This window comes from Thamnophis sirtalis, unplaced genomic scaffold, assembly GCF_051295495.1.
Source record: "Thamnophis sirtalis isolate CommonGarterSnake01/CBP01778 unplaced genomic scaffold, rThaSir2_p1.2 scaffold_6, whole genome shotgun sequence".
In the NCBI taxonomy this organism is placed as follows: domain Eukaryota; kingdom Metazoa; phylum Chordata; class Lepidosauria; order Squamata; family Natricidae; genus Thamnophis; species Thamnophis sirtalis.
The window spans coordinates 54158866-54184948 of record NW_028261386.1 but is presented as its reverse complement, the minus strand read 5'-3'; the positions used below and the strand labels follow the sequence as shown (position 1 = coordinate 54184948).

Sequence of the window (26083 nt, the reverse complement as noted above, 5' to 3'; positions counted from 1 at the left end):
TCCTTTTTTTGGTATCTGCTTTATCTTCAGGCAAACAAGAGAGGGCAATTACTGTTTTCCTTTGGTATTCAGACATTCCTTAGCTTGTTGGTATTTATTGTTGATTGGATTTTGACCTTCAGAATGCAAGTTCTTACAGGATCTGAGCACCCTGACTACATTTTTGGGATACTTTTTTTTGGTCAGTGTCTGGTCTTGAATGATGTCGGAACTTAAAGAATGAGGAATATTTCCTGTTGGAACTGAAGTCTGATGGCCGGTTTGTTCCCCGCCTTTTTTCCTCTCAATTTGCATCTCTCTCTCTCTCTATTTCTCTTCCCGCCACCCCCAGCTGCCTTTTCATCATAGGCAAAAATTATGGCTTCTCTGAAAGGCATTGCACAATCTCCTCTGTTACACAAACTTATGATATTTCATAACATGTTTACATCGGTTGTCTTTGCTTTCCTCCCCCCTCCCCCCTTTCTTATTACTTTTGCAGTAAAACAGCAACATGGGGAATAAAACATTATTTTTACTATAAACTATAGGCGCTTCCCCTCCATAATTGCTCTGTGTTAAACTTTGCTAGTAATTCCAGTCTGCAAGATTCCATACACTAAAGAATCCTCCCCCCCTTTTTTTTTTTACCAGAAATGACTCTCTCTGCCCAGCTCCATAGCAAAGACATCTCTTTGGTGCCCTCTTTTGGCTAATCCAGATAGATTTCCAAAGATTATAGATAATGGGAAGGAGAAATTAACAAAAAGTGCCTGGAATGGGGCGATTTGTTTGCTTCAAATATACAGCATATTAAAAAATACCCGTGTGGTTCATATTATTGCTTTCTCGGTATTTTTGGTTCATTTTTGTCTCAAAGTTTTATCCCTTCTGAAAAAACTTCACCTATATCTAAACTCATTCCTGCACACTTTTGTAAACTTTACTCTCTAGGACTGGAATTGTTTCAGGTCCCTTTACCTTACTGGTTTGTGAAGATCAGGATTGTGCTGTTCAAATGACTGGTCAAGTTGCCAACTAACTCTGGCCTTCTCATATGCCCACTATCTGTTAGTAGTCTTTTCAATCTTTTGGATGTGACGTAAGAAGCCCAATCGACTTCAGGCTTTGATATCATGTATATATGACAATACTTCTGGTCATATATATATATATGACCGTACCAGTATTTCTTATAAAATTTCAGTTGTAGAGTCAACAACTTTACAGGTAATCTTTGATTTACAACAGCTTATTTAGTGAAAGTTCGTTACAACAGCATTGAAAAAAAGTGATTTATGACCGTTTTTTACAGTTATGACCTTTCCAAATCCCCATGATCATGTAATCAAAATTCAGATGCTTGGCAACTTGTTCATATTTATGACCATTGCTGTGTCCCAAGATCATGTGATCGTCTTTTGTGACATTCTGACAATCAAAGTCAATGCGGAAGCCAGATTCACTTAACAACCAGGTTACTAACTTATCAACTGATTCACTTAACAACAGAGGCAAGAAAGGTTGTAAAATGGGGCATAATTCACTTTAAAAATGATTCACTTAGCAATAGCAATAGCAATAGCAGTTAGACTTATATACCGCTTCATAGGGCTATCAGCCCTCTCTAAGTGGTTTTACTGAGTCAGCATATTGCCCCCAACAACAATCCAGGTCCTCATTTTACTCACCTCGGAAGGATGGAAGGCTGAGTCAACCCTGAGCCGGTGAGATTTGAACAGCCGAACTGCAGAACTGCAGTCAGCTGAAGTAGCCTGCAGTGCTGCATTTAACCACTGCGCCACCTCGGCTCACTTAATAACAGAAATTTGGGGCTCAATTGTGGGCGTAGGTTGAAGACTACCTGTATTCACTACAGCAGTATATGCTGCCCTTAATCTTTGTCAAAAATTAAATCCTTTGCACAGCGGTCCTGAAATTCAATCTTGTTTCATGCCTTCAGTGTTTGTTGACAGTTTGTGATAATAGTAGTTCCATTCTAAATGTGTATTTTTTAATAGTGATGGAAATGCAATAAAGAAATGAAGAACAGCTTGGTCCGAAAGGGGTTGTGGTGTATACACCCTAAGACATTGCTGTTTTGTTCCAGATTAAATAAAGACATGCCAATCATGTCCTAAAACATGCATGTATGGTTTATGTCTGACAGTTCAAAGAGAATATGAGAGTTTCTGCAATGTCTTTTGCTTTGATTCTTACTGATGTTGCAGATTAAGCATAAATCTGAACTTCAACTCAAGAATGAATGTTTCATAAACTTCTTATTTTATGTCAGCTGCCTGACAAGAGAAAAATGTATCGAATTCACTCTCTCTTATCTATCCACAACCTTCTCCACCCCACCCCCCTTTCTTAATTCAGAGTGAGGGATCTTGTCTTTGGGAACTTACTGCCTTTAAATTGCTGCACTCTTAAAGCAGTATATTATTTATGAAAACTATGCTGTTATCACAAATTCTCAGTATAGCTAACTTTGCACATAATGGATGTATTTTGGTATTTTACCCTGGAACCTGTCTTGAAAATAACCTGCAATGTTAAGGATCTGAACCAGAAGTAGAATACTGAATCGTAATAATTCAGATCAGATAACAATTTATCTTTCAATTTATGAAACAGTAAAAAAAGATGAGATGCTGTAAGCCATCATTGTAGTTGATGGTAGGCTGATCTTTTCAGTAAAAAATAAATAAATCTCAAATGTTGTGAAGCAGTGAGAAGAATGCAGCAGATCAATTTCACCACGAGGCTGATGGGTGACCTCAACAAGTCATTCATCTACTGCTGAGTATCCTCATGGAGTTATAGTGAAGGTAAATAATATTAAGAAGAGTAGCAGATTTGTTCAATAAGGATGTGCAGGTTCTTCTTATCTTGCCATTGGTTATATCTCTTATTAGGAAGAATGATCTCAAACATAGATGGTTACTTATCATGGTTGTTATTTCCAATATCAGAAGATATTGCCAAAAAAGCCAACACAGTTCTAGGCTACATAAACAGAGGGATAGAATCAAGATCACGTGAAGTGTTAATACCACTTTTTAATGCCTTGGTAAGGCCACACTTGGAATACTGCATCTAGTTTTGGTCGCCACGACGTAGAAAAGATGTTGCAACTCTAGAAAGAGTGCAGAGAAGAGCAACAAAGATAATAGGGGACTTGAGGCTAAAACATATGAAGAATGGTTGCAGGAACTGGGTATGTCTAGTTTAATAGAAAGAAGGACTAAGGGAGACATGATAGCAGTGTTCCAATATCTCAGGGGCTGCCACAAAGAAGAGGGAGTCAAACTATTCTCCAAGGCACCTGAGGGTAGAATAAGAAGCAATGGGTGGAAACTAATCAAGGAGAGAAGCAACTTAGAACTGAGGAGAAATTTCCTGACAATTAGAACAATTAATAGGTGGAACAGCTTGCCTCCAGAAGTTGTGAATGCCCCAACACTGGAAGTCTTTAAGAAGATGCTGGGTAGCCATTTGTCTGGAACGGTATAGGGTTTCCTGGCTAGGCAGGGGGTTGGACTAGAAGACCTCCAAGGTCCCTTCCAACTCTGCTATTGTATTGTATAGAATACTACATCACTTACTATGGGTGTATAGGCGGCGGCTGTAAGACATAATATAGGATAAGGCAAATCTTATGGGAAATCCAGAACTATTTTTCTTAAACCCACAAATGCACAATGGCTCTTCTTTGCTTTGAATGATGGAAGTCCACAGTAACTTTCCATTTTTATTCTGGTCTGATGGCTCTGAATGAAAAAGGTTAGCAGCTTGATGTTTAATAATTAAAGTAGTTAACTTTTCCATCCTGCAAAAGGTTACTCAAGAATATCCATTTGAGCTGAAGTGTGCTTCATCGAAAGGGGGGAAATCCTACTAAAATGTAAAAGAAAAATAGCATTAGAAAGATTGTTTCTTTTCCTGTAGCCAGATATGTTGGAAATTAGCATGTCTGAGCATGTACACAGAGAGGTGCACATAACCAGTTTCAGATTAGTTAAGCAAACAAACTAACCCTCGAATAAATCCTGACTCAAAATCCTTCTGCTTGGTTGTCAGTTGTCTTGTCTCTAGGGCTATTCCTATTTGCAAAAGAATGAGGCCATGACCGTAGATGCCAAGAATATTGTATCTGAGCCACTTTGCTTATTTTTATTCCACGGTTTTTTAGGAGATGTTTTTTTCTGAGTACTCATATAAATAATTTAGATGACCTGTATGATAGGAACCCCTCCCTTAACATCTGACATCATATAACATAATACAGGTAGTCCTCAAGTTACAACAGTTCACTTAGTGACATTCAAAGTTACAATGGCACTGAAACAAATGACTTAAGACCTTTTTGTTACACTTATGACCATTGCATCATCCCCAAGCGCATGTGATCAAAATTCAGATGCTTGGCAACTGATTCATATTTATGACGGTTGTAGCATCCTGTGGTCAGATTTTGCTACCTTCTTACAAACAAAGTCAAAGGGGAAGTCAGATTCACTTAACAACTGCAGTGGTTCACTTAACAACTGGGGGAAGAAAAGTTGTAAAATGGGGTAAAACCCCCTAAAACAGATGTTTCACTTAGCAACAGAAATTTGGGACTCAATTGTGGTCGTAAGTCAAGGACCACCTATAGTGTTTCCTTGATAGCTCTTAATTGCTGTTTCACTCTTGTCCAACTCAGTGCCATTCAAATGGGTTGAAATTAAGTAGGATAAAAACTCTCAAGTTCAGCTCTATCTCTGGTGACCAGGCATACCTATCCACGCTGTTAGCCTTCACAGTAGTATGGAGATGATTTGTTATTGATTTCTTCCAGGATATTATTTAGATTTCCCAGTTGAATCTACAGCCTTCGCGCCATATAACCTCCAAGTCTTGACAAAGTCTGCTAGAATCTTAAAATTCTCAACCTGCTAGGTTTGATTATGTACCAAGTGGGTGCCCACTTTTAGCGACCACAGACACTGTGACAATCTTTCCTAATTTGTTTTTTTAGGTCTTTGAATTGCGTACCCAACAACATTGCAACTGAGCCGTCCACCTTATTATGAATTGTCCTCTTTTTCTTTCCTTCTACCTTTCCCAGCATTACAACCCTCTGTAGGGAGTCAGGTTCTCACATAATAGTTTAGAGAGAGCCTTGAGTGAGAACTTTGGTTTGATTTATTTGATTGGGTTGTTTTTCTTGATTATCCATGGCATTCTCAGCAGTCTCAAGTCCCAATCCACTGGAGTCCTGGTATATATGGACAACAGCAGGTTTTGTCGGGTTGCTTATTTCATTGTCTAAAGCACACATATCAAGATGCTAAAACAGCTTGTCTAGATTACTGTGTGTCAAAAATGTGCATGTTCTAGTATGCCTTTTTGGCTCATGTGACATCATCCATGAGTTTATAATGTAACACTGAATAATAGCATTTAACTCTTAAATATGCTCATTGGGAGGTTCTGAGGAGTATCTTCCTTGTTGATTACAGAGGGATGTTAGTTCAGCGAATAGCAAGACTGAGTATTTTAAGTTGAAAGCCATTGTTAATGCAGACTTCTGCTTTACATTGGGCTTTTTCTTTCCTTTGTAAGTCCTACCCCTGCCCCGCCTTTAACTACTATTCTAGAAGGTTAACCTTCCCAAGCAGGTTGTGAGGATGAGGACATGCAATGTATCACCACTGACTTCTCCCCTTGTTCCTTGGCTCCCTTGTTTATGTTGCATCATTCTGGAAAATAAATATGTGTTTTTCTCATCACATACCTTCACAGTTAAGACTACTACCATCTTCGTGGATTATCCTCAAATTCTGAATCAGTAGTTGACCTTAGTTTGGATTCTGCAGGACAGATCTCCTGTTTTTGTTTAGTTCACTAGTTTATTTTACTTTCTTAATGTCATTTCATCAATCAAAACAGTGGGGATCATTGTCATATACTGCAAATACTTTTCGTTAATGGGTTTAAAAACCCCATGCTGGGGCTTGATAGCCTGTAAACCTAATCCAACAATTGTTGTCTCCTTGTTACAGAAACACATTCCTTTTCTTTACTTTTTTCCCTCCTTCAGAGTCTCTTCAGTTGTTTTCTTTTTCCTCCATTGCTGCAGCTTTTGGTGCCAGCAAAAGTTCCAGATTTACTATGAAAACAAAACAAGGTAGACTAGTATGCCTTTAAAATTTTTATATATGCACACAAATACCTACACATTTTTGAAATAAATTATTATCTAGTGTCTTTCTAAAAGCTCCTTCTTTGTTTTGTCTAGACAGAGGGGAAAAAAATTCAGGGAATTTTTTCTGATCTGAATCCCAAAACACTTTTTATGCAGTATTATTAAAGTATAGGCACATAAATCTGCTTCAACTGGAGGCATCTTTATATTCTGCTTTTAAAACCGTCTCCCGATCAGACATATAGAGCAGAAGTACTTTAACTGGTACCAGGGCTTAAAATTCTATGCCATATTGATGGAACAGGGTCTCCGAAACAGTTTTTTTGTTTTTATATTCATTTGCTATGTTTCCGTATCTTTTTTCATTTTCCATTAGCTTGGAACATACCAGAACAACAAGTTCAGTTATTGACATTTTAACTGATAAAACAATAAGTAGGAAAAAAATAGGAGTATTGGAATAATCTAAAATTCTCTTAGGGTATCTTTTTAAAATACTATTAATGTTATATTGCAAATATTGTTGATATTGTTAAGCTTTTTTAGAAGAAAAGAAAGATGTGACTGTAGGAAATGGAACTATTCAATTTTCACAGAAAAAGTATGGAAACTTTTGCTATAGTTTTCTTTCTTGATGTTTTTGGACTTCCTAGTCCAGCCTACAAACTTATGATTTTCCAGTAGTTTCCTCCCTCAGTAGGCTTAATTGACAAGCTCAATGTCATTCAGATTCCTCCAGTAACATAAACTTTTTGCTTAAAATCAGCCTACTTTTCGCCTTTTAAAGAGCCGGGGATATATTCTTCATCTCATGCCAGTGTTTCCTGAAAGGCTGCTGAAGCTTTGTCATTCTATGAGTCAGTCTTGTCTTTTGAGTTACTATTTGGTATTCTTGGAGCATAAACAATTGAGTAGAATATGACTGAGTTGCACGCTGGTATTCTCTGGGATGACTGGTTAGAAAACACAACTTTTTCCTCATCTACTCCTCCATATTTCATGCGTGATGACACAGAACACAGAATAAAGTTGTAATGAAGAAGGGAAAAGGACTCCCGGGGATTTAGATAAGAAAGAGTTAATAAAGCAGTCAATCCAGAATAGTGTTTCTTAACCTTGTCAAGTTTAGAATGGGTGTATTTCAACCTCAGATTTCTGACAGTTGAAATCTATAAACTTGCCATGGTTGAGAAACATTGACCTAGACTGTGGACAGAACCCATCAAAATCCAGGAAACCCAATCTCTAAGCCAGGGATGGCTAACCTTTTTCGGACCGAGTGCCCAAAGTGTGTGCACCCAAACCCACAAAATGCAATGCTCTCATGGCCCCCACACATGTGTTCCCCTCACATGCCCCCCATACATGTGCTTATGGCCCCCTGCATTCCCCCCTACATATGTGCAGCAGAGACCCGAAGACCAGCTGGTGGATGGCATGCGCATGTGTGGCTGAGCTGAACTGGGGCTTTTTTTCATCTTATATCAAGAGGAGATGGAATCTCTCACAGCTGGTTTCTGCAGGCCCAGCTTTGAAATGAGAATTGAGAAATAGCTATATATGGAAATGTGGAGCTAAAGGCAGATTAAAAGATATGGATGTGAATGAATTGATGTATGTGAATTGTTCAGAGCTGTTTGTTATTTGTATCCTTATTTGTATTTTGTTGTGTATGTGTCTGAATCAGTGGTGGGTTCCTACCAGTTTGGACCAGTTCGGACGAACTGATAGTGGTTTGGCGGCCTGGGTTGCTGGAACTGGCAGCCACACTCCCGAACCAGTTCTCTGGGCGGCGCTGTAGGTGCCACAATCTTATTTTTAGCTTCTGCGCATGCACAGAACAATTTTAATCCCACTGCAGTAGTGCCTGCCGGAACTGGTCTGAATGTATATTCATGCCTGGAAGAGACTGAGTTTGAACTATGAGATTTTCAATTTGATTTCTCATATTGTCTTCAATTCTTAATTAGTTCCTAAATCTTACTCTATGTAATAAACAATTTATCCATTCTTCCTGAATCTGTAATCTTATTCTGAGAGGGAATTTAGCCTACCAAGCATCCTAGCCCCTTTAACTACGGAAGCCCAGTGTAGGTGCAGATCTTAGTTGCTTCTTCCTACTGAAAACATAGAAAAAGTTTCTTTGTAAAGAATGGGAATGTGACTAAATATTTCCCACTTCCCCAAATCTGTGCGAAGGACTCCAGTAGATCATATCCCTTGGATAGATGTGGTTATAAAAGTGGAAGACCAAAATGGAAGAATTTTTTTCTTTTATTGCTTTAGGTCGGGGTGTGGACCTTCTGGGTTGTTGTTGTTGTTTTTTAAACCATCTTAAAAAACCTGCATGCAGGAATGTAAAAAATGGCAACATTGGCATTTATGGACTTAATAATGTCCTGTAGCAACACCCAGATTTTCTGCCTGAAGACTGCATTGACATTAGAGATTTATATTGCTATCCTTCCTATATTTACCTAGGATTAAATGCTATTGATTTCATTTAATGATTTTGCCATGTTTAATATGGATTTGCAAAGCTCCATCATTCCACTTTAGCAATAGCACTTAGACATATATACCGCTTCATAGTGCTTTACAGCTCTCCCTAAGCGGTTTACAGAGTCAGCATATTGCCTCCAACAATCTCATTTTACCAATCTTGGGCCTCTTTTTAGCGAAGGATGAGTCAACCTTGAGCTGATCAGAATCGAACTCCTGTGTGAGCGGTGAGTTAGCCTGCAATATTGCATTCTAACCACTGAGCCACCACGACTTTACTAAGGTAATCCATCTTGTCACAGCAAAAACGGTATTTCTGCCTTGATTGCCCTTCTGGGGTGGTGCTCTGTCATGCAAAAGACTCACTTGTCAGTCATAGCAAAACCATACAATATAACAGTCGTGGGATATGAAAGCAATATCTTTATTTTTTAAATATTTAAAAAGTCAAATCCAAAGAATGATGCAATGATATTATTTTGTGGGGTAATAACAAAACCTTGCCTTTTAATAATACAGCTGTCTCAGTTTGTTCATTTAAAGCAGGGGTGTCACTGGTGGCCCGCGGGCTGTCATGTGCAGGCCATGCCCACCCCAGCTCCGCGAAGGGAAAAAAAGTCACTATCTGCTACTAATAACAGAGATGTCATTAAACTGCCACAATAATATACACAATATACTTGAGTAATCCACTATTTAGAAGTAATTGAATCCCTGCGTCTCTGATTTATTTTACTTGTTTCCTCCAATGCTTAATAGTTTCTTTTTGTGTAATCACTCTTTACCACATTTTTTCAGTAGTTTTAAAAAATTCTAATGTGTTTGTTTGGTTGCAACATTTTACTGCATTTTCAATATTTCTGATGCTGCCTGTTTTCAGAAAGCTACAGTTAGTACTCTAGCAAATTGTAGATCTTTCCTATTTCTGTGTTAAACCACATTATCACTAGTACAGTGTTTTTCAACCACTGTGCCGCGGCACACTAGTGTGCGTGACATAGTGTAAAGTGTGCCGTGGGAAACACACCCGCCGGGTGTTTTTGCCTCGGGACATCTCTGTGTCCCGAAAGTTGCTTTCGGGACACAGGGATGCCTCTATTAAATCCCTGCGGCCCCGCGTTTACTTTAAAAACTGAGTAAGTAAACAGAAATATGAACAATTATAAAATAATTTCTTTTTGTTTCTTTGATTCCTATTCAAGAGAATTACTTTATATATAGTCAATATAGGCACAGAGTTAAATTTTTTAAACATTTTCTAATGGTGGTGTGCCTCGTGATTTTTTTCATGAAAAAAGTGTGCCTTTGCACAAAAAAGGTTGAAAAACACTGCACTAGTATGCCTACTGGAAGACTTTTGCACTTTCCCATTACTTGAGCAGGTTTTCACCAATCATTTTCCTTAACTTCCAAAAGTGAATGTATTTGCTTTTCTGCAATATTATTTTGGTTTTTCTCTTCTCAATTGTTTGGCATCTTTTTTTAACTTTAAATGTCTGTGAAAATTTAGGCTGCTGATTTGCCAAATGACTAATCTGATTTAACTGTTACTTTTTAAACGTCCTTTTAACGCATTACCCTTTCTAATGTGCCACTTGGGTATCATAAGATTTGAAATAGTAAGTAGAATACCTCCCTTTTCTTGGACATTACTAAAATTATTTTGAACTAAACTTAAGTAAACCCTACTTCCAATCCAGCAGCAATAGCGTCAGCTGAAATAGAAATGGTTTTATCAACATTATAATTAGCAATTTAGTGAAATATAAAAAACTCTGCAGATGTCTTACCGTGTATATCTAACCACTGAAACTCCATTTCTTGCACTAAGTTATAAAACTGGTCATATGTGCTATGAATTTGAATAAATGTGTAATCATCCTATTCTTTCAACTGAACTAATTTGTTCACTATTTGATTTTTCCACATTTACTGCAGGATTAACCTGTTTGTTCGGCAACCTGTGCTATTGCATCCAGCTTTTTCATCCGTTTGAGTTCTCCTTGGCTTTTAACATAAACATGTCTTTTTACAAACACAAATAACCTATGGATTTCATTTAGTAGACTAGTAACCTGTAAACAACCCCGTACTTGAAATGCAGTTCATTTCTAACATCATCTTCACATCTAAAATCTCATTTGCAAGACAAATTGTTAGCTGTAAAGGCCAGTGCAATTTTTTTTATCTCTTCATTTGCAAATAATCTCACATCTTTCCAGATACCTAATTCCAGCTCAAAGTAAATAAGCAATCGTACATTTGATTTTCTCCCAGAGATTTACTTTACAATTTAATTTACAAGATTGTAGAAACATTTATAAGCAAGACATTGTGTATCTAAATAGTATCTCTTTTAAAGCTTATCACTTTACAACAATGATTTATGTTCAATGAAACTATTCTGTCTAAATCATTTGAAATGAAAGTTGTAGTTCCCGAATATAGTTGTCTTCCTAGTAATCTTTTTTATAGTCCACAACATACAATTTTCTTTTATTTGCAACTTGTTACTCTTTATATTTTTTACTAATTTGCAACTTCTTACTCCTAGTTTTGCGCTAAATGCTGTGTAGTGTCTCTAGGGTGTTGGATAAGGAGCAGAGAGGCAAAGCTTCTACTTTATCCTTAGCTACAAGGAGGATAGAATATTATTTATATTGACTTGAGTTCCTGATTTAAAAACCAGATACCTAATAAGTAAATAAAAATGATTAAGCTCCCATATTTTCTACAATCTTCTTCCATATTCCCAGCAAGCCTGAATATAGCAGTAAATATCAGAGTGCTGAAAGTATTCTTAGCTCCTGTTCTTAATAGTGGCATTTGAAGTTATTTAGTTTTTAGTTTGTTTCACTAACTTAACATCTGTAGTATTAAGTTGTTTTTGTATAGCTAAGAGTATATGTACTATTTTTTTTCTGTGCAGAAATATCTATTGTTTGTTTGCTTGTTTTTCTTTCCAGAGTTAAGTCTCGCTCTCTGGGTAACTGGCTTTATTATCCTGTTTCCACAAACAAAATTCACAAATATGTACAAATAACTTTTCAAACAAACTTTCCAAGATTGATTTTTTCCCCTTCCTCTTGATGAAACCACTTGAAATATGTATGCATTCCATAAATAATCTACTTTTTTAAAAAAGTCAATAATGTGCTTCAAATGTAAGGATAAACATTTGCAACTTTCATTTACCCAATCCCTTGCCAAACTGGAAACGCTCAGTGGGTTTTTTCCCAGCAATGCATAGAAACGTTTGAACTTTTCAGTCTTCTTATCTGGACTAACCACACACACACATCTTTGCTTTCATGTTTTCCAGTTTTCTGCAACACTTATCTTCAAACGCCAACTTACCTGGAGGCTCCAGCCAATCCAATCAGTGCAGTCTATCCCCACGATTTCTGTCTTCGTATTATGCTATAAAGTCAGGTCTGAGTAATACGAAAAGATTTCTTTAAATTGGCAGCAACAGCTTATTTAATAACAAAGCCATATTTATTCCTGCTATGAGAATTCTGCTGTTAGTGACACAAGTGTGATCAATTTGCTAAAATAATTTATACATTATGCTTAATATTGCTCAAAAGTAATCCAATCATTATGGGGGAGGGGAGCGTTTGCTTCATCTAAGCACTTTGAAGAGGTTGGTCAAGGCAAGGCTTCCATTATGTGTAGGTTTCTGCTTTGAGTGTGAAGGAAGTTAGCACCCATCTACTAAAAAAATGAAATATCCTAGGAAGTATTTAAAAGGCAGAATATTATATTTCCCTGGATGAGAAAAGGAGAAACATGTTTTAAAGACAGCAGCTTCCTGCAGCTCTCTGCCCCCCTTCAGCTCCAGGGTGATGGGATTAAGGTATGGTCCTCAGGACATGATAGGATTAGCCCTCTACCCATCTAGCAACAGAACTCACCACATGGCACCTGGGGAGATTGCATCACCCAGCAAGGCTCAGTCAAGCCTGGGGCACAGTCAGCCTACAAAGTTAGCTAAGACCTTCCACCCCCTGGGAGTCTGACAGCCAATGGGATAAATTTCTTGTACAGGAACAGGAACCTCTAAGGCGGGGCACAAGAGGGGGCATAAAACCCAGGACTCTCAGCATCTCTCCTCTTTTCTTTCTTCAAGATCTTCAATGCATGTGATTCCCCCTTTTTCCCCCAGGACCTCAAACCATGTGGTCCTGTCCATCATCAATAAACCTTCTTTCCAAGCAACTTCCATGAATCCAGTGCCTTTTTCCCACTTGGAACTGAATCCAGAAGGATATTTCTTCCAACAAGTGAATCGGTTTAATACAATTCAACTTTGTCTCTTTAATTGTTTTTTACATAGTACATTTAAGCTGAAATCCAAGAAGATCAATAGTGCATTTATTTCATATAGATTGTTGGCTAGTCATCTGCAAATTACAATGTATTCTGCCCAATGCTAAAGAGGAACCAAAGGCGTTTTTCAGTTTAACAGTCTGCTCTCACTTCTGTATTGTTTTAACAAATCATTGGCTGCTCCAATGTATAGAATGAGAAATAGAAATGTCTAGTATTCAATGGGTTTAGAGATTTATTCTATATTGTTTGCCTTGCAAATAAATATTGAAGGTTTGTATATTTAAAAAGATTCATACAAAATAACATCCTACCAAAGATGCTGATTTATAGTAATAGAAAATAAATTACATGTATTCATATCCTACCTAGTATTTAAATCAATACTGGGACCATAAAAAGCTTGCTCCGGTATACAGGTCAGTTCTTCTCAATGAACCACAACAATTTTTGGAAAGATGAATTGCATATTCTCCAATTATTAATATATTACTCCTATATAACAATTCAGAATACAGTTTCTTTCAATATCTTTAATAATTTCCATATTTGTATATGTAATACAAATATGTATTTATACTCTATATATTTCTATCATATCTGAAGTTATAAAATTATGTGTTAACATTACATTAAAAAACAACTTTCAAAGAATAATTCCTCTTTGAACATTTCTAGCTTGACTGTTTGAAGCATCAAAAAGTATGTCATGTATGAGTTAAAGTAGAAGATGGAAAAAGATACAATTGTACTGTATTTAAAAATGGGAAGCAAATTCATTTACAGGTAGCCCTTGAACCTACAACCATTATTGAAACAGGAATTTCAGTCACTAACTGATATAGTTTTTAAATGGATCAAACACATGACCAGATCTGATTTTATTATCATTTTTACCATACTCATTAAGTGAATGACCTGTTTAAGTGAATCCAGGTTTCCCAATTGACTTTGTGTGTTGGAAGATGGCTGGGAATTGCAATCATGTGATCTCTTGAGATTGCACCCATTGTAAATGCAAGCCAAGTGCTAAACTCCCAAATTGCAATCACATGACCCAAGAAGATGAAACAGTGGTTGTAAGCTTGAGAATGAGTCTTAAGTCACTTTTCCAAGAACACTGTAACTTCAAGCGAAGATTGCATGAAATATTATTAGGCTTTTCCAGATAATATTCTTGTTCACACAGTCTAGAAACTGTATTTGTCTGGATAAGAATGTGCTGAAGAAAAATTAGGCCTACTTATATGAGAAAGTATTGCTTAAATTAGCAAGCATTAAGTTGAAAACTGAGCTCAGAACATTTCAATTAATTAATATAAAACAAAATCTCACAATTATGCTGAAATCATGCAGCAATATGGAAGTGTCTGCTATCTGATAGAAATCTTACCATATTTATTGTAATATTGTTGATCCTCAAGAATGGTTTGCTAAGTATTCTTCTAGTTGTACAAAGCATTTTCTTTGGATGTTAATAACAATAGCACTTGACTTTTATATGACTTCATAGTGCTTTACAGCCCTCTCTGAACGGTTTACAGAGTCAGCATATTGCCCCTAACAATCTGGGTCCTCCGAAGGATGGAAGGCTGAGTCAACCTTGAGCTGGTGACACTCGAACTGTCAAACTGTTGGCAACTGGCAGTCAGCAGAAGCAGCTTGCAGTACAGCATTCTAACCATTGCGTCACCACGGCTCTTAAAGTCCTGAATTAATCCTTGGCATCTCCAGTTAAAAGTATTTTTTAGAGTCCTTTATTCCAAGTCATGTATAAACTGCTTTCAGCAAGGATGCTCAGATGAATTAGATGCACATCATTTTCATTTGGTGGGAAAGCAAGCAATGCATGTATTTTTCCCTGGAGTTCTTTGGCATCCTATGTTTTCATCTAAATAGGTTGCTGAATTCTCTCTCTGTGTCTTCTAGAAATTCCGGGTCGATATGCCAGGATCGAGCAACACATTTATTCCTACTCTCAACGCAATAACCACCAGCCAAGATCTACAGTGGATGGTTCAGCCCACCGTGATAACCTCCATGCCAAGTGCCTACTCTCGCTCGCATCCCTACAGCCACGCATTGCCCAATCTGTCTTCAGTTACTGGACACACAGCCCTACAAAGGCCTGGTGTTATTAAAACCATTGGGACCACCGTGGGCAGGAGGAGAAGAGATGAACAGGTAGCTCCACTATTTAAAACAACTAGCGGAATGGACTTGATATTGGACATAACATTTTAAGTATGTGCTTCAAATGTTGGTGGCAACTGACAATAGATTTGTGCATTACCTGAATCTAGCTTGAAGGAACACTGACCAGTATAAGAAGGTCTCTACCAACCATAGTTGAACTAGCTTACATTGGTGTGAGACCTTGCATTGGTCCCAGGATTTTCCAGTGAAGGAATCTTGGATTACAAAACTGGAAAGATTTGTAGTGTTAAGGTAGAATCCAATCAGAACTGTCAGCTTTCAGTAAGCTAAATTATTAGCCGAATCTGATGTGATACCGCTGCTTAAGTTTTCATTTGCATTAATGTTTTCATTGTGTCTCCTTCAGAGATAGTTTTAGTGGAACGTATGGTTTCCAAAAGCATTGGAAAGATTCATTATCTCATTTTCATTGCGACTATATTGTTGGTTGTAACTCACATGTAAGGCTTAATATAATACAAAATGCCATTCTTTGTTGTCTGGTGGACATCTACGGAGTAACCTCAAGTAAAGGGAATCCAAGAATCTTAATTTGCTGAATAATTATCAGGAATTCTGAGCAAAATGTAAGCTTGAAAATGGCTAAATAGATTACTAAAGCCCGGCTTATTGGTGCATGTCAATATTCACCCAATATTGTTAAATATTATTGAGCTACTATTTAACTTTTAAAAAACTTTTTGTATTTGGAGATTTACATAACTACTGTAAGAACTAAAAATCTAGGGAGATGAAAATATAATATGAGCTTGCTACTTAAGGCAGCACCCCTGTATTTCTCTCTAATGGATAGTTCTGTCCTAAGAACATAAGGACTGTTCCCCTGGACATGCCCAGAGCATGCCAAGCAGTCCTTCCCACAGTAGCCAACTGTAGTCCTCTGGATAATCCATAAGTAGGCAAGAGGTAATAGCAAGCTCATGTTCTTCCTGAGCAACTAATTTAGAGATAAATATATATCTGAACTTGAAGGTAACACATTAGTTATTATATTATGGCATAATGTGGTTTCTGTGCCTCTGGTTTAGTGTGTTGTGCAAACCCACCCATTATGGCATAAGGATATGTACAGAAACCAGGCCACAATAGCAAATTTAAACAATGTTTGAAATAAAGCCAGGCTTAGCATGATGGGTGAGTGTTGTCCTAACTGTTACAGCTAGTCATTATCGAGAGCCAATGTGGTGCAGCGATGAAGTTGTTGGACTAGACGTAAGGCAGTTCATATTCTAGTCAACCCTCAGTCACATAAGCTTATGTACTTAATTTGAGCCAGTTGCTCCCTCTCAGCCCAGCCTATTTCATAAACAGTCTGCTGTGAGGAAAATAGGAGAAAACACTGTATCACCTTGAGCTCTTGAATGAAAAGTAAGATAGAAATCAAATAAAAAATGGTGGTATTCTTCATTGGTAGAGTCCCATTCTAAAGCCATCAAGGCTCAGGATTAGTGCAATTTCACATAATTTTCAGTACAGTTGATGGCTCTGAATGCTGTGATTCAAAGAATCTGGGACACGAGTAGATGGGTGCAGTGTCACAATCAAAACTCCACCCCTTTGATTGCGACACCACATCCATCTTCATATCTTGATTTCTCTTCTCACCACCGCTGATTTGCAGTGGATCTGGCTGGACCTTACCTTGGCTATTCAGGCATAAGGAGAAGGATCAGAGAGTTAACAATGTAGCTGAGAATAAAACCTCGTCCCTGGGCATGGGTGCCATTCAAGTATTTTGCATTGGGGCCACATTTCTTATTTCCAGTTTGTCATTAGATTCAACAAAGAAGTTGTTTAGGATTAGATGCTTAATTAGAATTAGAAAACTTTTGGGTGGCTTAATTCCTTTTTCATTGTAACAGATGGTTAATTATAGTTGGGATGCTGAACTTGTTTTAAGATAACTGTTATCTCTGCTACATGTACAGGTGGGAGGAGAGGGCAGAGAAGTTACTAGAAATTTGCGTTTATCTACAGTCCCCCTCAAAAAGCATTAATTCTCTTCTCTAGGCTGTGTGTGGCCTTATTGAAACACACTATACACCCTCCATGACATTTATCTCCTTTTGCTTAAGAGCTGCCTGATGATGCAGGAAATGTAGGGTCTTATCTTAAAAAATCAGAGGTAGGAGAGGAAAAAATTGAAAGGCATCTCTTTTGATTTGATTAGGGTCATTCCAGTTTGTTCAGCCCCCTGGACCTTGGCTTCTGACCTTCCAGTTAATGACTGTTGTCCCAGGAGAAGAAGCACACAGATTTTTTTCCTAAGAAAGAAAAACTTGCAACATTTTCCTATACTCTTACCTCACAAACCACCCACATTGCGAAACCACTTCTATCTTTGCTTTCAGCCTTAATTGCAGATTCATTGTTTTCTTGCCCAATCTTCCTGTGGTTTCCCCACTCCTGTGCTCTTCCCCCACCTCGCTATCATTTTTTTCTTTCTCCCCAGTGGCTCCAGTGCTATATTATATCAAAGCCTGATAGTAGAAAGAATGTTTTCTCAGAACCCCTGGATCCATATGAGGGAGCCTCAGGTGTGACACCCAGAATTGCATTATTCAGCTAGTAATATGATAGCTTTTGAAGTAACTGGCTTATCTTCACCAGTCTTCAGACCCTAATTGCTATCACCTTCCAGGATAGTATAGTGTTTGAGGTTAAGAGGTTGGACAAGAACTTGGAAAGATCGAGGTTCACGTTCACCTTGAATCATGGAAGCTCACTGGGTGACTTTGGGCCAATCACACATTCTCCACTCAAATCACCTTTCAAAGTAGTTATTGTGGGAAAAATTGAGGAGGGAGGGTTGTGGATATATTGCCTTGAGCTCCTGAAGGGAAAGCGGAATATAAATCAGTTGAACAATATGTGAAAGGTGAAAATGAAACCATGAGTTCATCAGTTGAATGACATTTCTCATTGATTCATCCCTCAAACTACCAGTTGAACTAAATGTTTTGTTCATTTGCTTATCTACAGTTATCACCTGAAGAAGAAGAGAAGCGAAGAATTAGAAGAGAAAGGAACAAGCTAGCAGCAGCAAAATGCCGTAACAGACGCCGAGAGCTGACTGAGAAACTCCAGGCAGTATGTATTTGGCACAAATCTCCTCCTTTCTTGTTATGTCCTTTGTTTTTTGCAACATAAAATGAAGACTTGTTGAATTGAGCTCCACACACAGTGACTTCATGGACAAACTCTATCATTTTCTTGAAAACAATGTTGATGTAGTCAATCCCATTGACGTCTTTTGTTTTTGACTTTCCCTTCTAACCTATAGTCTTGGGATTTCTGAATAGCCTCCTGTCCAAAGTGCTAAAATAGGCTGGCCTCTGCACATGAAGCTGGATAACTTTGTAAATGGGGAATATAATATACTGATTTTTTGTGGCTATGTGATACAAGATGATCTAAAGTTTTACTGATTTTTGTTTGATATCATGACATTTCTAAAACTCTAAAGGCTTGCTGAACCACTGCTGATGTTGAGAGCGGCCCCATGGAGATTCTTGTGATGGTTGGATGGTTTTTGGTACATGTTGGAAATTTGGGGTGAAAATAAAACTTTATTACAGAGCTAAACGGTTCTTCAGAAGTTACAAATCCGATGCCTTCATTAGGGAATAGGGAAAATGTTGGAATTGGTTAACAAAAGGAGAAGAGTAAAATAATAAAGGTGAATATGTATGAATAGTGATCTACCCACTTTCCCTCATTCTGCTTATACCAGATAATCATACAAATATGGTGGAGAAAACATTTAAAGGTGTTAAAAAATGACCTAACATTAAAAAAAAGCAAATGCCTATAAAGTATTTCTTTATGCTTTTCTTCATGACCTGCAAAAGTACTATAATTATCTCAAACCTGTTTTGCACACATATCTTTTTGGAGATCATATTTTTGCTGCAAGAATGCATCTATTCTTAGTTACAGGTAAATTGTGGTTGCACCTTTACTTGTAAGGCAAATGAGAGCACTAATCTTACAATCATTCCAATTTTTTACCTATTAAATTGATTCAAATTTATCAAAACAGCCAGTAGGTGTACATAGACAACATCCAGTCCTTGATAGATTCTTATGGTGACAAGTACTTTATTATAAATAAATGAAGTAAATTTTGGGAAGGAGCTTAAAGTTCAAATATGAATCTCAGTGTAGTGAATTTTTGTCAGAAAAGGTTTTGTGTTTTGGTTTTTCAAACTTGCTTTCAGATCTCTATCTAGCCTTTAAATGGCCAGCCATCAGTCCTTATGAAGTTAAACAGACTCATTCAGAGGACCTAGTTTTTCCCCCTTACTGAGGCAAGTACATATTTTGCTACAGTTGCTAAAACTGAAGTAAAGCCTGCTTATCTTGAAACCCCTTCTTGGAATGCTAGTTGCTGTTCTTCTTGCTGACCACCTCTTTATCTTGGATCTACAGGAAACAGAGGAGCTGGAGGAGGAGAAATCAGTGCTGCAAAAGGAGATTGCTGAACTAGAGAAAGAGAAAGAGAAGCTGAAATTCATGTTAATGGCGCATAGCCCCATGTGCAAGATCACCCCCGAAGGGCATCAAACCCCTCCACCTCATAACCTCCAGGCCCTGAGGACTGGAATGAGTGGCCATGTGGTGGTGAAGCAAGAGCCTGTGGAGGAAGAGATCCCCTCTTCCTCTTTAGATCCTGAAAAAGGGCAGAGATCTGTCATTAAGCCCATCAGCATTGTTGGAGGGTTTTATGGAGAAGAGCCACTCAACACACCTATTGTGGTGACTTCAACTCCTGCTGTTACCCCTGGAACATCCAACTTGGTCTTCACCTATCCCAGCGTGCTGGACCAGGATTCACCACTCTCTCCATCAGAATCCTGTTCCAAAGCTCACCGGAGGAGCAGCAGCAGTGGGGATCAGTCATCTGATTCCTTGAACTCTCCAACTCTACTGGCGCTGTAACTCTTTAGCCACCACTCCACCCAGTTACTGTTGGTGGGGGAAAGCTCCACCTCAAGATCAGAGACAGCACAATGGCATTTGAGCACAAGGCCAACAAGAGCCAGGAAAGGAAATGATGTTGCTCCAGATATTTCCTTAGACAGGAAGACTAGAACAAATGAAAGCTATATCAGTCTGGAGTTGGTAAGCAGCAGTCACCATCCCAGGACCCAACGGTGAGGGGTTTTCCCTCCTTCACCAGTTACTGCAGTGGATGTGACCATCCATAAATTGCTAGCTGTTTTCCTGTTAGGCTGATGAATGGACTGTCTGACCTGGCTCCTTCTCCTGCGCTAAGTAGTACATTCCAGTTAGTTGATCTCATTTGGGCCTTAACATTTTCTTGATTTTTGTTGGATACCATGACATTTCGAAAACTCTAAAGGCTTGCTGAACCACTGCTGATATTGAGAGCTGCCTCGTGGGAATGTTTGCCATATTGGGTGGCTTTTGGCACAGGGTGGAAGTTTTGGGGGAGAAGGGAAATTTATTACAGGTCCAAATGGTTCTTCAAAAGTTACACATCCAGTGTCTTCATTAGGCAATGGGGAAAGTGACGGGGAAACTGGTTGACAAAAAGAGAAGCGTCTCCCTGAAGACAATAGAGAACAGTGCACTGTCTACAAAGGCTGTATCTGCAACATACCTTCGTCAGTGGGCTAGGAGTGGTGCCAAGAGGGCTGGGGAAATGCCAGAGTGGGTTTCCACTAAGCCTTTGTTTCTGGCATGATGTCTTCTGTAATTAGTGTTTGTCAAATCTGTTGCAGGACCCTGTGTTTTCTTTCCTTTTGGCTGCCAGCCAGCCACTTTGGGTGTGATGCAGCTTCCTGTGAAGTATGCCTGAATCACATGCTGGTGTTGTTTCTCAAACAAAGCTACCAGCTTCCAGATTGCGGATGGTTGTCTTTGCCCAGTGCTACCATTCTTCTTGTGGCTGACCAGGAAAGGGGATTAATTTGAGGGAGAACGTGCAAGAAGCTCCCTTGGAGAAATTTTCCCCCTTTGGCTAAATTTCAATCATTGGGACCTGGCCAGGGTTATGCACATTGGCACCTGATGGTGTCAGGCCAAATCAGTCCTTAATTGTCCTTTTTCTGGTCCTAGAGACCACTGAAGAAAAATGGATTCTGCACTTTGCCTCCTGCTGCATTTGGTGTTTCCAACTCTTAATTAAATATGGCTGATAAAATCTGTGCTCACTACTGAAAAAGGCAGCATGTTTCACTTATGTACATCTCCTGTAGTGCCAAGCATTGATGCAACTGTACTTAAAGAATTTGCAGATTTCAGCAGGGATTCCCACAGATAAATTGGAGAGAGGTTAGCTTTATCTTCATCTGGAAGCAGACAGTTTTACTCTAAAACTTGTTCTTTATAAAACACACAATATAGCTCAAGTTAATGGTAAACATAATAATGACTGGGTCTTTTTCTTTTATGTGATCTGTGGGTCAGCAAGGCAAGGGAGCTGATAGATTTTTTACCCCATTGTGCGCTTCAGAGATCAGGTTCTTGAGTTTGGGCAGGATCTTCTTCAAGCCATGTTAACTCCTGTGGTGAGCATCATCGCCTCTCTTCAAGCTTTGCCTTAAAAGCTGGGAAACTGCCATCTTGATTCAAAGTTAATTTTCATTGATATCAGTGATCACATTCCTGTTTATTTTTAATGCGTCTGGATCACAGCCATAGTTCGGAATATAATGCTAGGCTATTTGATCAGAGTTTCTAGTTAATGAAGTTTTTAGAATGATCTAGATTATGGGTTTTTATTTCCTAATAAGAAAAGTCAGATTCAGTGGCATGAATGAAATCCAGGGAATTTGAGTACTGTAAAGGTGGTGTTTGATTCAAGTGGAGCTCAGTTCTTGGTCATTTCATGGACATGTTTATGTCATTTTTTTGGACAACAATGGCGACTTGCCTTCTTCAAGGATATTTTTGACTACAGTCTAATTTGCAATCTGGGATTCCCTAGAGGATTGAATCTAGAATCTTGAATCTAGAATTGACTAGATTCAAAACAAACTCCGCTTAGCTTCTAAACCCAGAAATGACTGATGAAGTTTCATTATCTATTTTTGCCTATGCTGGCCATAGGAGGAGGGGGAAAAATTCTGGCTCCTGGAAGAACATCTGACCACTAAACATGCCCTAGGTATTACTGAACACTATCAAGTTTCTATTTATAGCAATAAATGCCAAATATTTGCTTTATAGGAAAAAAGGGTGTACAAACTGATTTTTCTGTTATTTCCTATTGCAAATTCTATGTTTATTGAACTAATTTAAATCAGCCGTCCCAATTTATGCTCTACGTGCAACACCATAGTCTGAGCCAAAAGTCATGTGGTGAACAAGAGTTTTTCTGTAAAAATGTTGAGCTGTATCATGTTGAGGAAGGCTGGTGTAAAACCAGAATGAAAAGTTGTCTAAAATGTTGTATTGCTCAAGGTTCAGACTTCAGCATCTCATGTTTGATATTTTAAGGAGGATTCTGATCTTAATGGGAAAGGAAGGCCAACATTTTCTTGTCACTAGAATCAATAGGAACTGCTCAATATACTTATGTCAGAAGTAAGGGACCAATGCTTCCCTGCCTTAATTCTGCCTTCAGAATTAAAATTGCCATAGTTCATTTAGTACAAATTCCATCTCCTTAGGAATTAATGGAAAACTAAAGGATAAATAAAATAAAATAATTTGATCTGCAATCTTGGAAGTTAAATGATTATTGGCAGGAGAGGACAATATTCTGTGCAAATTTTCATTCTATTAATGTTGTGCCAGTAGTTAGGTATTCAGTTCCACGTTGAATCTATGACCTTGCCATCATTCCGCAGATAAACCTGCAGCTAATATGTGCTTTTTCAAGAAGTGTTGCTCCAGAAAACTGGGAGAATTGAAGAAAGTACCTGAGTAGTGATCCTTTTGTTCTAATTCCATGAAGCAGGACATGATGGTGCTGAGATCAATCCGATAGAAAGTAGAAAAATGTTTCAGGCTTGGCGAAGGAACAGCAATCTTAAGGGATGCTTCTAGATATCTAGAGTTCTGTACTTGGTTCTGGTTGTAGTGTCAGATCTCTCCAGATAATTTGAGCTTGCTTCTCATTTTATTTTTATACCAATGGGTTTGTGTGTGCCAGTTGGATGATGGTTCCTGGAACCTAGCAAAAGTAGATTTATATTTGGTTCATCCAATCTTGTTACTTCAAGCAGGTTGAAGTAAATGAGGCCATTATGCTCTACCAGTAAGTAGTTGTCTTTGTGGCTAATACATTTTGGTCAACCTTGTATAATTGGTTCATTAATGTGTTCAGATTGAACACTGCCATATTTTGGGTAGTTGAATCCAGCTTTTTATTCCAGTTTTGGCTTTTCTTTGGCATCTTTTTAAATATGCACATTTATACCTTGAAATGGCATATTTGCATTTTCCCTTCTGCCTCGCAGGTGTAAATGCTGTAAAATGTTCGCATGGCACAACCTCTTCTGTTTTGGCTTTATCTTCCACAAGCTTCTGACAGAGACCTATGTTTTATCATTCTCCCAACTCGCTGAAGATGACGTAGTAGTAGGAATTACTTAGCCTCTTGAGAGCAATATAGGATGGCATCTTACACACGGCTAGTGGTGATAAGTAACATCTCAGATCTAGTTTTCTGTGGTACAGTTCTGTAACACGCGTGTGCGTGAAGACCTAATAACAGCTTTTGTGCAATAAAGCAAACTTGAGAAGTTTTGTAGAATACGTTGTATCCAAATCTTTTACAATCTGTAGGATTTATAAGTCTCTGATCTGACAATGTTTTGCCCAGCTACATTAAGACTTATATGCATGCCTTGATAGAAAGCAATTCTTGTTCTTGCAGTATTTGCGGGGGGGGGGGGGGAGCATCTTTTCCAGAGAAAAAGTCTATTTGTCTCCCAACACTAATGCATTTTATCTCTCTTTATCTCTCTGCTTCCTACCCATTCTTGGTTCTAATGTTTATACTTGACTTTTTATTTCCATTAGAAAACAATCCAGCAAACTCTTTGCTTTGCAGCTTCTGTTAATTTCAACCTGTTTTGACCTGATGACACAGCTAGAGGTGGTGTAGTCACTGGGTTTAATGAATTTTGCTTAGAAAACTGGCTGAAGAATTGTGATATAACAGGACCTGAGGTGGTCATATCAGTATCAAAGGATTTTTTAACAAAAATGTCCTTATTATATTGTTTTATTTAATTCATTCACTAGGTTCATTTGAACTTAGCAGTATGCTGCTTCTGTATTCCACCCAATCATAAAAACACTCATTATTTCTTATTTATTGGCAAGCAAACATTTTTTTGTGTTGGCTACAATGAATCTGCCCACCATTAATTAAACAACTTTTTTATGCCAAAATGAAATTAATCAGAGAGGGTCAAATATTTTAAAAGAGAATGCAAATGATAGCATATCTTTCTTGTTTTTTTTTACATAGACATATAATGTTTACATCTTTTTTTGCCGCAGATCTGGATTTGAAAAAATATTTTTTCCCTACTGGTTTTTAAAATCTTGATTTTTTTAAAAAATAAAAATAGTTAGACATGGTAAGGGTTAATAATTTCTCTCCTTCCCTTTGTATAATTTTTCAATGAATTTTCTTGGTGCTTCATTTTGGTTCTAATTGTTGTTCTGTTCAAAACTTCATGAATATCAATTCTGTTTAGAAATGGTTTAGTAGTCTCAGTTTCATGTTCTTTTCATTCATGAGAATTATTCTTTTCTGGTGGGGGAGAGGTTTCATTAAGCCATAAGTATCTATCTGTGCAATAAACACTAGGCAAGAGCTTTCAAAAAAGGTTGGTATCTTGGTCATAATGTGCTTTGTAGACAAAATTTTCCAGGGCTTTTCTAAGTAGGGCTGCTTCAATTGCTGAATGAAACAGACTTATCTATAATTCACTTTCTGTTTCTTCCAAAAAGTGGTTCCTGTGATCACGTTCAACATTCCATTTAGGTGGCATTTTTGCATATCCGTATAATCCTAATGTGTGTTTTATTCCAATTTATTAAAAATCCATTCTGCAGGCAGAAAGATCTAAAATGGGCAAGCAGAATATGATTTAATTCCCACAGCAAGAGTAAAATTATATAGTATCCATTATATCCATTGGTTTGCGTGTAAATTGGTGTTTTTTTAAAAAAAAATGGCAACAAAGAATGCTGATTTGATTCCATATCCAGGCTGATGGAATAGATTGTCTAACGCTGTTTTTGGCGTACACAAAAGGAAAGAATATCATGGCAAAAAAAAAAGAAACCCAAAACGGAAAATCTGCAAGAACACCAAATTGTACACGTATATGCATATTTTCCAATTATAGAAAACAAAGCCAGAAGAACTGAAGGAAGTAAACTTTTTTATGTCTTTCTCTGCAAATCTCATGAGATTAATAAGAACCATAAAGATTAGGAAAAATTGGGAAGAGGTGGGAGAAGCTCCAAAACTTACCTATCTATCAAAAGGGAGGGGATTCTCTTATATAAAATGTACAGAGAAATGGTTTCTAAAAATGAGCTTTCAATCTTCTTCAAATTATAAGAAGGGAACAAGAGAATTCTCTCTCAGTAAAATACTATTTTTCTATCCTAAAAATGGTTCTGCTCCCTTCCCATCTTGAATTTTAATACTGTTCTGATTCTTTTGTGGCTGTTTTGACGTAGGATAACCAGAATTATATGTTGAAAATAGACATTTGGTCTGTCTCAGTGAGCAGATAAATGTTGTGCATGTGTATAGATTCTACTGTGTAGTCCCAATAAATATTGGTAAGAAAAAGTGCATCTTCATTAGCACAGTAAATTGATGGCATAAAATGAAAGAATGCTTTAGGATCAAAG

General features: G+C 37.8%; 1 protein-coding gene across 3 annotated transcripts in view; it reads left to right on the top strand.

Annotated features, from left to right (window-relative positions):
• Positions 1-25323, top strand: part of FOSL2 (FOS like 2, AP-1 transcription factor subunit) — a 30440-nt gene extending 5117 nt beyond the window's left edge. For all 3 annotated transcript variants that reach the window (XM_014060308.2, XM_014060309.2, XM_014060311.2), the window contains exons 2-4: positions 14939-15193; positions 18209-18316; positions 19658-25323. In XM_014060308.2, coding sequence (XP_013915783.1) covers positions 14939-15193; positions 18209-18316; positions 19658-20167 — 873 coding nt within the window. In that variant the 3' untranslated portion in view covers positions 20168-25323. The remainder of the gene's footprint in view (positions 1-14938; positions 15194-18208; positions 18317-19657) is intronic.
• The last annotated feature ends 760 nt before the right edge of the window (positions 25324-26083 follow it).